We start from the raw sequence: 14,775 nt of genomic DNA on the forward strand, positions 1-14,775 counted from the left end.
TTTGCAGAATAATTTCGCTTCCATTCAAGCCCTAAAGTTGTTGAAGTTTCCAGACGTCCCATTTCCACCAAAGTTTAATGGCAACTCTCATATTTTACCAAATGCAAACTGAGGACCTAGTGTTTATTCCTGCCCCAAACTAGCCATATGCACCTTGTACTTTTGCCGTTCTCGGACATTGCAAACACGTGTTTTTTCTGTAATTTAAAAGGCCCGCCTTTTTGCGTGATTTGGCAGTGTCCATAGACTATTGATTTTATGCTAATGCTGTTACGTAATCATGTGTATGATATAATTTTTACATGTGTTGTTTGAAAGACAAAGGTACAGTGTTTATGTAGTCATTGAGAAATGCCACTAAACAATCCACAAATGACGTCACGAGTCAACTCTTAAAACATACTGACTGCCCCTCGTATGGGGGGGGGGGCTCAAAACAGTTTTCTGTTTTGTACCTTATATGGGTCAAAAAGGTTTTAGGTCCATTAGGAGGGGGTCAAAAAGTTTTTGGTTTACGAAGAGGGGGTTTAAAAATATTTTCCAGCCCCCACCAAAGTATTTTAGTTGCACCTTTTTTTCTAAAAGTGAACTTCTGATCATCCACCCTTAATGGCCCTTTAAAACGGCAACACTGCCACAGATGGGTGACGAGCTGGTTTAGCATAAAGTGGGAGCAGCCGAAATTGACTGGCATACATGGGGTAGCACATAAAATTTTAATTTATTCTGATTAAAAAATCGTTGTAAGTGGAAGTTTCGGGAGATTCAGGAGAAAATACATGTAACTCATATGCTGTGATGTTTTGTAAGTATTTGCAATAAAATTGAGATGATGTTTTGAAATGGAAAAATTAAAAATTATCTATTACTAGCATGTCATTGACTTGTCAAATGACATTGTCACATTGCATGATTGTCATGTTGTCATGTTGTCATGTACATGAATCACATGATGTATGTTAAACTTTTCGCATATAAACATGTAAAATAGGTATCAATCATGGTTACTGGTATGCATACATGAAACAGGCACACAGTTAACACATTTGCTAGTCAGCCAAATTGGCTAACACAATACATTACATAGAAAATTAAATGAAAAGATTTTTCAAGTCAAGTCTACATTATGATTAATGTGTTAATACTTCGATCACTTGACCCAAGTGGATGATTTATTTTTGTGATGAGAGAATCGCACATGCAATTTTAGAGGGATTTATATGATAGCAGTTCCAGATAGAAAAGCTGCTCTATCATGAGACTATGCTGTTTTGTTTTTTATTTGATGCATTAAATGTTGGCTGAATGTTTTTGATGAAAGTCAATCTTTGACGAGATGTACCGACAGTACCGGTAACTTACTAACTTTGCTACGGAAAGCGCTATGACAAAACGGGTTTCAGTTTTGGCTTTCTTTACTCGGGGTACTTATTCTTTACTCGGGTGGAGGGGGGGGTTATTAGTACAAATGACCATACGGGAACGTGCCGCAAATAAGGGTAGCATTTTTGGTATATATATCAATTACCCCTTTTTCTAAGCCAATTTTGGTATATGAATGGGTCCTTTTTTTAATTGACTCGAAAAATAGCCCAATTTTGCCTCAATCTGGCTAAAATTTCGAAATTATCCAAAAAAAATTGGGAAAATTAAAGTAATAACTAGTATCTTTATTTATCATTTATGCCATTATTGGATAGATGTTACAGGTCTGGAAATATCAGTATGTTAAAGCCTAGGACAAGATTGAAGACATGCAATTGCAGGACATTGCAGGCTAGTTGTAGTAACAAATTTCGAAAGTTTGAGGAGTGAGGACTTGTTCTCAAGTTGTGGATACTCCTGTAGGGTGCCTCCAGGGTTTTATTTTGACAAGTTTGCATTGAGTTAGTATATCTAGTAAAATAATACTAAGTTAGAAACCTGTGTCACTGATGTATATGTCATAGATCGTGATTGCTCAACTTATTCTACGCATCAGCCTTTGTCCAAAGAAAAATTTAAAAAGATAATTTTTGAGTGATTTTTATGAGCAGCGAAAAGTCCCCTCCTCGACTATGTACATATGTTAATATGGTGATGAATGCACGCTAAATCAGACTTTTATCTACAATTTTGAGCATAATGTGGAGCACTACAAATTTATGTCATAAGTTTTAACATGCAATAATAATTGTTTATTCATCTCTTTTCTTGTAAACCTAAACAGGAGTTTAAAAAGCGGATGACACAGGCTGTGAACTGCTTCAAAAATGAATTTGATGTCTGCAATTTCCATCACATTAGTAATATTGACATGTCTTACAACAACAAGCCAAAGCAGACATCAAGCATTTTATTACCATTACCAAAATCAAAAAGATGCTGCTAGCACTGATCAGAAGACCAAAACCAGACATCCTCTGGACAAACCCAACATCATAGTATTCTTAGCAGATGATATGGGGTATGGTGATCTGGCATCATATGGTCATCCATCACAAGAACCAGGGCCCATTGATACACTAGCTCATGAGGGATTCGCTTCACAAGATGGTATAGTGCTGATTCATTTTGCTCCCCTAGTAGAGCTGCAATTATGACTGGTGAGTCAACTACACAAAATAATATTGTACTAGAGGTGGATCCAAGGGGGTATGGACTCGGAAGAGAGCACCAGCACCCTGAAAACTTATTTCAGCCAATTTTAGGGCTTCACAACCTCATATCCAGGGGCAGATCCAGGAATTTTCAATAGGGCTCGGCGCGCGCCCACACAAAGTCAACCGCCACTCTACAAAAATTGGGGGGCACTGCGCCGCTCTGCAAAAATTAGGGTTGGGCTCCCCTAAATCCGCCTCTGATATCATATGGACAAAACTCTCACATGAAAAGTTGGTTTTTAGCACTACGTGAACTGCATCTGTTATGTTTTCAAATGCTGACTCAGTCTATTCATATATTGATGTTAATGTTGCAGGCCTATTATAATGGTAATGTAAGATTAAGAATCTCGCATTCCAAACAAACATGTAAAGTGTGCTCTTTCAGGAACAACAAGTTGTATGTAGAATAACTTTGTATTGTTTTCATAGGGCGCTTACCTATCCGAGTTGGTGTGTATGGTCCTCAGAATGGAGAGAGAGTATTCCTGGTTCGACAAACAGAAGGGTTACCCAAGAAGGAGGTTACAATAGCAGAAGCCTTGAAAGACTCAGGATATGCCACTGGTATGGTTGGCAAATGGCACTTAGGTAGGTTGCTTCAAGCATCATATTAATCAGTTAAAATTGGAGAACAATATTTTAAACATTAAAAGTGGATTACTTATGTACCCAGCAAAGATGATGAAGTACTGTCAGCAGTATATAGCAAGTTGATAAAGTGATATCAGCAGTAGAAAGCAAGTTGACAAAGTGCTATTGGCAGTTAGATAGCAAGGTGATGAAGTGCTGTCAGCAGTAGACAGCTATACTTTGCTGAAGAGCTGTAAGCAGTAGGTAGCAAGTTGATGATGTGCTATCAACAGTAGATAGCTACTTGATGAAGTGCTATCAGCAGTAGATAGCTAGTTAATGAAGTGCTAGAGATCTAACAGTAGATAGCAACTTAATGAAGTGCTATCATTAGCAGATATCAACTTAATGAAGCGCTATCATCAGTAGATAGCAACTTAATGAAGTGCTATCATCAGTAGATAGCAACTTATAGCAACTTATTGAAGTGCTATCAACAGTAGATATCTAGTTGCAGTACTGTCAGCAGTAGCTATCAAGTTGGTCTTCTTCTTTCGTGTCCTTACATCAAACTGTTCTTATCCACTGAGAAACACACTTTTGTGCCCGTTGAGAAAATTGCGCCAGATCGTCTGTCGTCACAGGATCTTCCAAAAGCGGGCATTCCAGCAGATGCTGCATCGTCTGTGGCTCTTGTCCACAATCACACATGGTCGGGCCACTGATGTATCCCCATTTGTGAAGGGTATCCTTGCAACGCCCAACACCGGTTCGGGGCGGTTAAGGCATCTCCAGTTTGCCCAGACTTTGTTTGCTCCTGGAGGTAGTGATTCTGTGGGTTGAATCCCCATCTCAGTGGTGACTGCTTCAGATGAAAGCCTTTCTTTCCACATCTGGGTGCAAGCCTCTGATGATGTTGTTTGCAGAGGGAGGGTGCTTGTGATGAAGCTTTTCCTTGACTTCAACCGTCTGGTTGGTGGTGTGTGGTTGAAGAGGGGTGTCTTACGTCCGTGGTCTGTTTACGGCGTTCCTCTTTGCTTGCCACAACTCAAGTTGGTGAAGTGCATTGAGCATCAAGTTGGTGAAGTGCATTGAGCAGTATGTAGCTTCTTACTGAAGTGCTCTATAGATAGCTAGTTGATGAAGTGCTAGAGATCTAGACGATGAAGTCTATCATCAGTAGATAGCAACTTAATGAAGTGCTATTAGCAGTAGATAGCTAGTTGATGAATTGCTATCAGCAGTAGATATCAACTTAATGAAGTGCTATCATCAGAAGATAGCTAGTTGATTATGTGCTATCAGCAGTAGATATCTGATGCAGTACTGTCAGCAGTAGGTAGCAAGTTGATGAAGTGCAATGAGCAGTATGTAGCTAGTTACTGAAGCGCTATCAACAGTATATAGCAAGTTGGATGAAGAGCTGTCAACTTTAAACCTTTGCATGGAATTTTAACTAATTCTTGAACTTGAAGATTAGGATTGAGTTGTTTCATCTGGCAAAACAAGGTAATATTTTTTAATTAGACAAAAATAGTCCTGTATTATTCTGGAATCTGGAGTAGGAGTTATACCAAGGAGTTGTACCAAGACTAACCATATTGGACCATATTATGCATAAAAATTTCAGAAGAGGGAACAATCTATATCATCCTGTTTGTATAATAATCATGGTGCTCATTTTCCATGCAGGTATAAATGAATTCAACCATACTGATGGCAATCACCTTCCTATACACCATGGCTTTGACTACGTTATAACCAATCTACCTTGGACCAATCACTGGATGTGTGATGAGTCAAAGGTTTGTAAGATAATTTATTAATAGAGACATTCTTTTAAGCATGTGTAGTCATGTTAAGTTAAGAATGTTTAGGTGATGTTTAGCACTTTGACACAATTGTGTAAGTTTTAAACATGTTTTAAATCAGCTTCAAAAATGTGTTTGGAAGGCATTTAATAATCCAAGACACTGTTTTTACAGTGTAAGACAAATATTATTATATATTCCTTCCCATACACATTTCAAAAGATCCAATTTCAGAAAATTGGGCTTGTCGCTGTCGTTTTGTAAAAAATGCATAGCTTGACCAATATATTTGTGCATTATATTCAATCCATCCAATTTTATATCAAAAGTTTGCTTCTGTGAAAACTATAGACAGTTTTCTTTTTGTTAAATGTATGATAGATTTTCTGTTGGTCCATTGAATGTATTTAATTTGATGCTGAAGTAATAACAAATATTTCTTTTTAACTTTATATATATTGGCCTACACAGTTTGAATTTCTTTGTATTTGACTTTCTCTCAACATTTTCTCATCCTACAGATTCACATGCAGCATCCCAATCCATTGCTCTGTTTTCTCTACTACAACACAACACTGATACAGCAACCGCTTAGTCATCACAATCTAACATGGTCTCTCACATACGATGCTAAGAGCTTTATCTATGAACACAGTCATCACCCATTCTTTATGTACTTCTCATTTGCTCATATGCATACTGACATGTTTGCTGCACCAGAATTTCAACTTTCTTCAAGAAGAGGTAAGGCAATCAACTTTTACTAAAATAATGTTGAATATCACAGGTGTTAAAGTGGTAGGGGTGGGGGTGTGTGTGTGAGGGGGGCTTGTAGACAAATGGAGAATTTTCTGGTCTGAAACCCACCAAACGAGGACATCTGATGACTGGGGATCTTCCCGTTGTAGAAACCTCTCTCCTGCACCCCTATGGCTAAAAGTGCCAACAATGGCATTAATTCAGATGTCCCTGGTTGTCAGGGGGTGTTGGACTAGGACATGTACTCAACTGTAGGTTGTAGACAAGTTTTGTGTGTTTTTGCGCACAAATGTCCCCAGTTGACACACAAATATCCCAAATTGACATACAAATTCTCCAATTGGTGGGTTTTAGGCTAAAATTTTGTGTCCCCAATGGTATGTTTCAGGCAAGTGTTCCCAATCTATACACGGTATAAGAGGGGGTGTCTGTGTGTGTTTGGGGTGGGGGTGGATTTGGTGGTGTGTGTATGGGGTTTAATGGTATAATGCCAAAGAGGATTTTTTAGGATAGGCCTTGGTTTTTGTCCTTATGTCCTTAGAACCATGACCAGGATTTATATTTGGGGTGCTGGACAACTTTTTGAGCCATTTTCCTCACTTATCAAAAGAATTGTTAATTATTTTGGATGGTGATGCACCCTTGGCTATGCCCCTGTATTTCTCCCATAAGTGAGTGCCACTATTATGTCTATGGTTTGTCTATAGAAAATGGATTTTGTCTCTAGTCATATAGTAAAAATTTAGTCTTGGTGGAGTCTGACTGTGAGCAAAGAAATGTATTAGGTGTGCAAAAGCAACAAAAAAGATGTACATGCAGTAATAGGGGATTGTCCTCATTTCATATTGCTGTCAATGGACTAGAATTTTTGTTTGATGCTGGGTCCTCTTTTGGGTGGTACGATAAAACATCCACAGTTTGCATGTTTTTTTGCATTTTATTTTATCATAGGTCGATATGGGGACAATTTGAATGAGATGAGTGCAGCTGTAGGTGATATTATTAATCTTCTGAAGGAATTAAATATAGAAAAGAACACATTGGTGCTGTTCCTCTCTGATCATGGACCCCATATAGAATTGTGTACAGAGGGTGGCAGTGCTGGAATGCTAAGAGGTAGGTACTATAATATGCAACCTTATTACCCCCACCCCCACCCCCTCTGCAAGTAGCGTTCTCTTTTTTTGTGCACTTTCAGCATAACAAAGATGAATCACAGGCAAATGAGGTGTTGCAATGGCTACGGCATTTATTCTATGTCAGTTCCTATAATTTATGTTATCCTGAATTACAATTTTTCCATCAGGAAATATCCAGTATGCCTTCCAGACACAGACGCACACCCTCCATACTGCCTGTTTATACTGGGCACTATGAATCAAGAGGGTTTCTAATGTTAACCCCAGACTCTAAATGTTAACCTCTAACCCTAACCCGTACCCATTGGTTTACATGCATACCTGCCAACTACTCCGATTTTCGTGGAGTTACTCCGATTTTCCGAGTTTTAAACCCCCGAAAATCGGAGTACTCCGATTTTCTGAAGAAAATTTTTTTTTTTTAAACAAAACAAAAAAACCAATGCATTTATAATATGTGATAGATGAAGAGGTAAACATTAGTTAGTGGTTTGCATATTAAGGATAACAAACTGTAATTTTGTTATAATTTTTTTCCATTTTTTTTTCCTTCAAATTAACTGTGAATGATCCCAGCACTTCAGAATACGTCTAGTGGTTCTCCAAAGTCACCAAAAACTTTTTAAATGGAATGTTTTCCCCTTTGTATTGTGCAGCATATCAGTGTCCTATCAGTCACGTAGGCCTTGTTATAAAGCCAAAAAATTGTTTCAACGAATGATCGTTATGTACAAAAGTATAGGAAACTGCATTTTTAAAAGCACATTTTCTGTGTGAAGGAAGCATATTTTTCAAAATTATAAAAACAGGACCCATAATGTTTGTTTTTTTACATTTTAGTCATCAAATATGTGTTTAAATTGTTGCTAGATATGGAGTAGGCCTATAAATCCCTCCTCAAATGCAAACCTTCAGTATAGGTCTAGAGGTTCTCCAAAGTTGCCAAAAACTTTGAAATTTAAAAAAAAAATCTTTTTTCTATAAAATTTTTACCTTTGTATTGTGCACCTTTGTTTCCAATGGACATTTTATTGTGAAATGTCATTGTACAAGGAATACATTAAAAAAAAATCCACATAGCCCCCGAATGAAAAGTATTTAATTATCTTTGTAATCACTCAAAAAGCATTTGGTGTGAATTTTACATCCTAACTAGAGGCTATTAAATTTTTACGAGCCTTTTTATTTTACATGTAAAGCCTATGGGGTGACGATTAGAAATGGACGGCAATATTGAAAACCCCTCATTTTGGGCCATTTTAGACACTAAAATGCCCATTAAAAAAGAATAGCCTCTACAGCTCAACTGATCATACTTTTCCTACATTCGACCTTGCATGATTTTTGAGTTGACACAGTCATGAAAATAACAATAGATACTTGACAGACCATTAGTAGCCCAGTTCTGAACCTTTTCATTGATCATTCATAACAATAGGTATCTGATGGATCAGTGAAGATAAGAAGGGATTATAATATATCCGTAACCTTGATATTATAGTACATCTCGAGGAAAAAGTGCAATGGACATGTTTTGATTTTATGATTCAAATATCCGGCGAATGAAAATTGAGTATTTAACCCAAAATGGAAAATTTATTGGAAATCTGTTTAACAGATTTTTTGACATCTTTTTCTGCACTGTATTATACCTAAATTAAGAAATTTGATAAATATTCAAAGAAAATATAGGTCATCCAAAAATGTTGATTTTTACACATTTTGGGGCAAAAAAGGAAAAATAGCAAAAATATCAAAATCTGTTTTAACAGCTTCATTCATCAAGTCATAACAAACGGCCTACATGCTTAATTTCTAATAAAATATTGAAATTGTGAAAAATATAGGTATTTATTGATTTTCATGTTTTTTCTTACAAATATGCTAATAATATGCAAATTATGAAATTGCAAAATAAAATTTCTACATAGCATACATCTTTCAAGTGTGATGTTCAAAATGACAGACATCAAAAAGAGATTCGATGAAATGTAAAGGTGTAGTAACAATTTTGGCATGGACTGTCTGGTTAGGAAAAGTACGGTAAGTTGAGCTGTAGTTCGGATGTAAAATTCACACACAATGCTACCTGAGTGAGTTCAAACATAATTAAATACATTTCATTCGGGGGCTATATCAAAACAAAAAATGTCTTATACCCTAATGGTTATGGAACAAAGGTGTGTGCATCATATCAATGTCCTATCAGTCACGTAGGCCTTGTTATAAAGCCAAAAAAATCGCTTCAACAAAAATTGTTATGTACAAAAGTATAGGAAACTGCATTTTTAAAAGCATATTTTCTGTGTGAAGGAAGCATATTTTTCAAACTTATAAAAACAGGTCCCAGAATATTTTTTACATTTTTTCAAAGGTTGTAGTCATCAAATATGTGTTGAAATTGTTGCTAGATATGGAGTCTAAATCCCTCCTCAAATGCAAGCTGAAGTGTATAAAAGCCTAGGGCTTCATTTTCACCTTGTTCTTTATTGTTTTTTTTCTATAAAATGTGTCTTCTGTAAGTGGCTTATAAGGGTTTTTACAGTGTAGAAACCATCTAGCTTTGGGGGCTTCGCCCCCTCAACCCCCACCGGGGCTTTGCCCCTGGACCCCAGCAGGGGCCCTTAAGCAGGCCCCTGCACCCCCGGCCGTCAGCGGCGATACTGCGGGCGCTCTGTGTTACTGGCCAATTAAAAACCTCATTTACCAACAACCAGCATGTTTATATATCAAATATAAGGGTTGTGGTGTGTACCAGAAATATTACTTTTGATGTCTTCCAAAAGTACAGAAGACCCTTCTCATTGACGTAGCTAGTGTGTGGGTTGTGGCACCCTGGGGTAAGGATACCAAATTCCTGAAACAATTGCATGCATAGTGCGTGAAAATTTGCACAAATACTACTATTTTGGTTATAACCATGTTTGAATTGTGGTCTTAAAAAGTTCTTTCAAATGACTAATTATGTTGAAATGTGCTCAAAGCATGCAAAAATTTTGACTTTCACCGCTTGGATGGGTCATAGAATCGATAAAGGCGATGCTGAATTGCAGATATGCCAACCCTCCCTATAGAGAGGCTCCCTATTTTTGTGAACATTTTGCAACCTCCCTATTTTTGGCAAGTTTTGTGTCATTGAAGTTGCATGTAATTTTGAAAATCTCCCTATTTCTTGTTTGAATCCTCCCTATTTTCTGAATGTTAATGTTGGCATCTCTGGAATTGGTAGATTTGGCGCCCCCTTAGACAGTGCTCAGGGCATGTGCCCTCCCTTACCCCCACTGATCCTTCTGGAACAAGTTGGGTGCCTCAACAGCTGAACTCCCTGTACACCCACCAACCAATACTCTGTTGTGTAACTTTGTACTGTGAAATATTTAATGATCTGCTTAATGAGGTGGTCATTGGTTGCTGGGTGTCAACACCACATTCTGAAACGATCTATTTCCACAGAGCATGTTAAACTGGTATCACTCCTAACTGAACCGCTTTACTTGACAACCTTTCCACACACAGATACACATGCACCCATATACATAATACCATTGTACACATACACAGAAACTACCAAATCAAAAACAGCTGAAAAGATCATTACTTTATATATTAGTAGATGACAGTAAAGCAATTCTGACTTTAATTAGTTTACAATACATTATACCAGTAATGTATTACAGATAAATTGTATTACAATTTTTTTTCAGGTGGAAAAGGATCTAACTGGGAAGGAGCTCTTCGTGTTCCAGCCATTGCCTGGTGGCCTGAGATGATTACACCTGGACAAATCAGTGGAGATGTCATTAGCTCCATGGATATATTTGCAACTGCCATTGATCTTGCTGGAGGGCATCTACCCCAAGATCGTATAGTAGATGGTAGAAGTTTTAAATCACTACTACTCCATAAAGAAACACTTCCAGAAAGAACTTTGTTTCATTACTGTAGCAACCGTCTTATGGCAATAACATATGGATCATATCGGGTTCATTTTCACACACATCTGCAATTGTCACCTGAGAGTTATGGTCATGTATGCGCTAGTGACGGCACTCCCAAATTCACATTTTATCATTGTGCGTTTTGTGTTGGTGAGTGTATTACTTCCCACAATCCACCCTTGATATTCAATCTAGATGTTGATCCTGGGGAACTTTATCCACTGGACGCCGAGGATCTAGGTTGGCTTTTAGCGGCTGTGAATAGGATCGTATCAGGTCATAGAACAAATATGGTGAGAGGGACTCCACTTTTACACAGCATGTCTAAATCTTTACAGCCTTGTTGTAATCCACCGTATTGTACGTGCAATTATATGAGGAAATAGTGATTTCAGGGATCATAGGGAAATGTAATTTTAAACTTATTTATTTGTAGCAGTATTTGTTTTAAAATAATGTGATAAATATCAGGTATGACTAATATGTAGTTCTTGTTAATAAATTGTTAAAGTTGAAGCTCTTTTTGCAAATGCTATGAGCTGTATTATGTGCTGTTGATCAATAGAGAAATGTTGCGTAACAGAAATGTTGATGAAAGCAAAATGTGACAAAATCAAGCAAAATTTGCCATTTTTGCACTTAAAATGGATTTTCACATTTTTATTCATTCTGCGAGTTGTACACTGCATTGCCTGCAATAAACTCTCTGGGGGCGTGCAATGTTTCAAAAGGGAGACATTTATTAGAGGCAAATTTTCAGTGAAAAAAAGCTTGAAAATTGTCGCAAAACTCGGAACTTTCACTCACTTCTGGTGTGTTCCAGGTTTAAATCAATATGGCAGCACCCATGGAATATGATATCATCAGAACAAAATTATAAATAAACTGGGTGAAAGTTTAGAAAGGTTTTGCTTATGCTATTTAGCAATTGTGACGGCCAACACTGACATGACTGATGGAAGTTTTAAGCTTACTAACAAGAAATAGCATGGATGGACATTTTTGCATGTGATTATATTCTCAACACATAATTCAAATCTTGCAATTTATTCTCTTTCTTTGGAAAGTCCTATTTTATTATTTCATTACTTTACATCTCAGTATTCCAGTTGGAATTGCAATTTATATTTTATACTATTTCTTTAGAAAGTCCTATTTTTTAGGACTCTGTTTATCTCTGCCTAGCCAACCCCATTAGAGGGAAGTCTCATTATGCTCTATTTATGGTGGGTAGTATTGCAGCTAAAGACCATACACACCTTATAGAAGACATGACCTTAATCTTCCATGCAGGGAGTGTAAATTTCAAATGGGATTACCGGAATGGGTGATTCCATTTGAAATTTACACCCCCTGTGTGGGAGATTAAGATCATGTCTTCCATAGGGAGTGTATGGATTTCAACTGTAATAGCCCATTGGCAACTTTATCACTCACATTCTTATAACAGCAAATTGGTGCTAAAGAATCCAGTAAAACATAGATATCTCATAAGGAATATATTTTGATAGGCACACACAAGTTTCACTTCCACCAAAATGTGTAATATATTATATTGAAAATGTACAAATCAAAAACATAACCTGACTGCTTTAAATGTTCAGATTTGAGGCTCAGCAAATATTTCGTAAATAAGGTGGAGGGAAAGATTTTGATGAAATGGGTACATTATTATTCAACTCAGTGTGAATTTACCAGCGCAAATATAAGTATTGGGTAAATTTTCTGTGGGTGGGTTAAATGTTACCAGTACCCCTCCCAAAGTCTTGACAAAAACAGTGGTACGTAGTCCAAATGTCAAGAGTGCCTTTGTCAAAATACTGTCTAACAGGATATTTCATGAGCTTACTGGTTTTTAATACTTTATTGATTTTATCTGCTTAAGTTTGAAACAACTGATGCACAGTCATTAACCTCTTATTCATAAATGGAATTAAAATGTTAAAATGGAGACGTGTCTTGTGGACGACATGTTCCACAGAACTAGTTATCAAATGATGTAGAAGTGTTTTGCGATCTTATCAACACTATAACACTTTCTTTTTGGAACTCTTCACATGTTCCAGATGTTAAATAATAACTAATATTAGACCATGCGCATGATACTATCTTCTGAATAAAACTCTTTAACTCGTATCAGACCATGCGCATATTGCTATCTTCTGAAGATATCTGACTGTGTGCATGTTGCTGTCTTCTAAAGATAACTAATTAACATGCACATGTTGCTATCTTTGCTGATGTTCATGGTGCTATCTTCTGAAGATTACTCATATCAGACTGTATGCATATTGCTATCTTCAGAAGATAACTCATATCAGACCTTGTGAATGTTGTTATCTTCATTAACTCATGAGATAACTCATTAACTCTTATCAGAAACATACACATGTTGCTATCTTTTGAAGATAACTTATCAGACTGTATGCATATTGCTATCTTCTGAAGATAACTCATATCAGACATTGTGAATGTTGCTATCTTCTGAAGATACACATATCAGATTGTGAGTGTAACTATTTTCTGAAGATAACTCATATCAGACTATGTGTGAGTTGCTATCTTCTGAAGATCACTCATATCAGACTGTGGCTATCTTCTGAAGATAACTCATATCAGACCATGTGCATGAGGCTATCTTCTGAAGATAACTCATATCAGATCGTTTGCATGTTGCTATCTTCTGAAGATAATTCATATCAGACCATGGGTATGTTGCTATCTTCTGAAGGAGACTCATATCAGACTATGTGTTGCTATCTTCTGAAGATAACTCATATTAGACTCTGCGTGTTGCTATCTTCTGAAGATAACACATATCAAACTGTGTGCATGTTGCTATTTTCTAAAGATAGGTATGCCAGGCAAACCTTAGTTAACACATTTGCTAGTCAGCGAAATTCGCCTAGACCGGGGACCAAACACAATACATATTTACATAGAAATTTTTTCAAGGAAACCTACATAAATATGTTTTCTATACTTCACTTGACCCAAATATATGATTTTTTATGGTGATGAGACACTCACACATGGAATTTTAGAGGGATTTTGATAGCAGTTCCATTAAAAAAAGCTGCAATCATCATGAGACTAAGATCTAGAAACACCCCCGTAATGCTGTTTTGGGGAATTTTGCTAGCAGAATCTTTTTGATGAAAGTCGATCTTTGAAAAGATGTAACTTTGCCACGAAAAGTGCTATGACAAAAAGGTTTTCAGTTTTGGCTTTCTTTACTCAAGGGCTTTAATTTGATATATAAAATGATGCAGTTTGATGGCAAATTTAATTTCACCTGGCATACCTACTAAAGATAACTGTGTGTGTATCGCTATCTTCTGAAGATAACATATATCAGACTGTGTGCATGTTGCTATCTTCTGAAGATAACTCATATCACTTGTCAGACTATGCATGTTGCTATCTTCTGAAGATACACATCAGATTGTGAGTGTTGCTATTTTCTGAAGATAACTCATATCAGACTATGTGCGTGTTGATATCTTCTGAAGATCACTCATATCAGACTGTGTGAATGTGGCTATCTTCTGAAGATAACTCATATCAGATCGTTTGCATGTTGCTATCTTCTGAAGATAACTCATATCAGACCGTGGGTATGTTGCTATCTTCTGAAGGAGACTCATATCAGACTGTGTGTGTTGCTATCTTCTGAAGATCACTCATATCAGACTGTGTGAATGTGGCTATCTTCTGAAGATAACTCATATCAGATCGTTTGCATGTTGCTATCTTCTGAAGATAACTCATATCAGACTGTGGGTATGTTGCTATCTTCTGAAGATCAGTTATATCAGACTGTGTGTGTTGCTATCTTCTGAAGATAACACATATCAAACTGTGTGCATGTTGCTATTTTCCGAAGATAAATGTGTGTGTATAGCTATCTTCT

The 14,775-nt window shown here is 36.8% G+C and overlaps 1 protein-coding gene across 1 annotated transcript; it reads left to right on the forward strand.

Moving 5' to 3' along the window:
- Positions 1–634: 634 nt before the first annotated feature.
- LOC140153322 (arylsulfatase-like) lies at positions 635–13,814 on the forward strand. The gene is given in 8 exon segments (XM_072176048.1): positions 635–805; positions 2,210–2,517; positions 2,520–2,585; positions 3,075–3,233; positions 4,908–5,020; positions 5,548–5,770; positions 6,737–6,901; positions 10,629–13,814. Coding segments are annotated over 7 exon segments (1,611 nt in total). The 5' UTR covers positions 635–805; positions 2,210–2,252; the 3' UTR covers positions 11,249–13,814.
- The last annotated feature ends 961 nt before the right edge of the window (positions 13,815–14,775 follow it).

This window comes from Amphiura filiformis, chromosome 5, assembly GCF_039555335.1.
Source record: "Amphiura filiformis chromosome 5, Afil_fr2py, whole genome shotgun sequence".
NCBI classification, from domain to species: Eukaryota; Metazoa; Echinodermata; class Ophiuroidea; order Amphilepidida; family Amphiuridae; genus Amphiura; species Amphiura filiformis.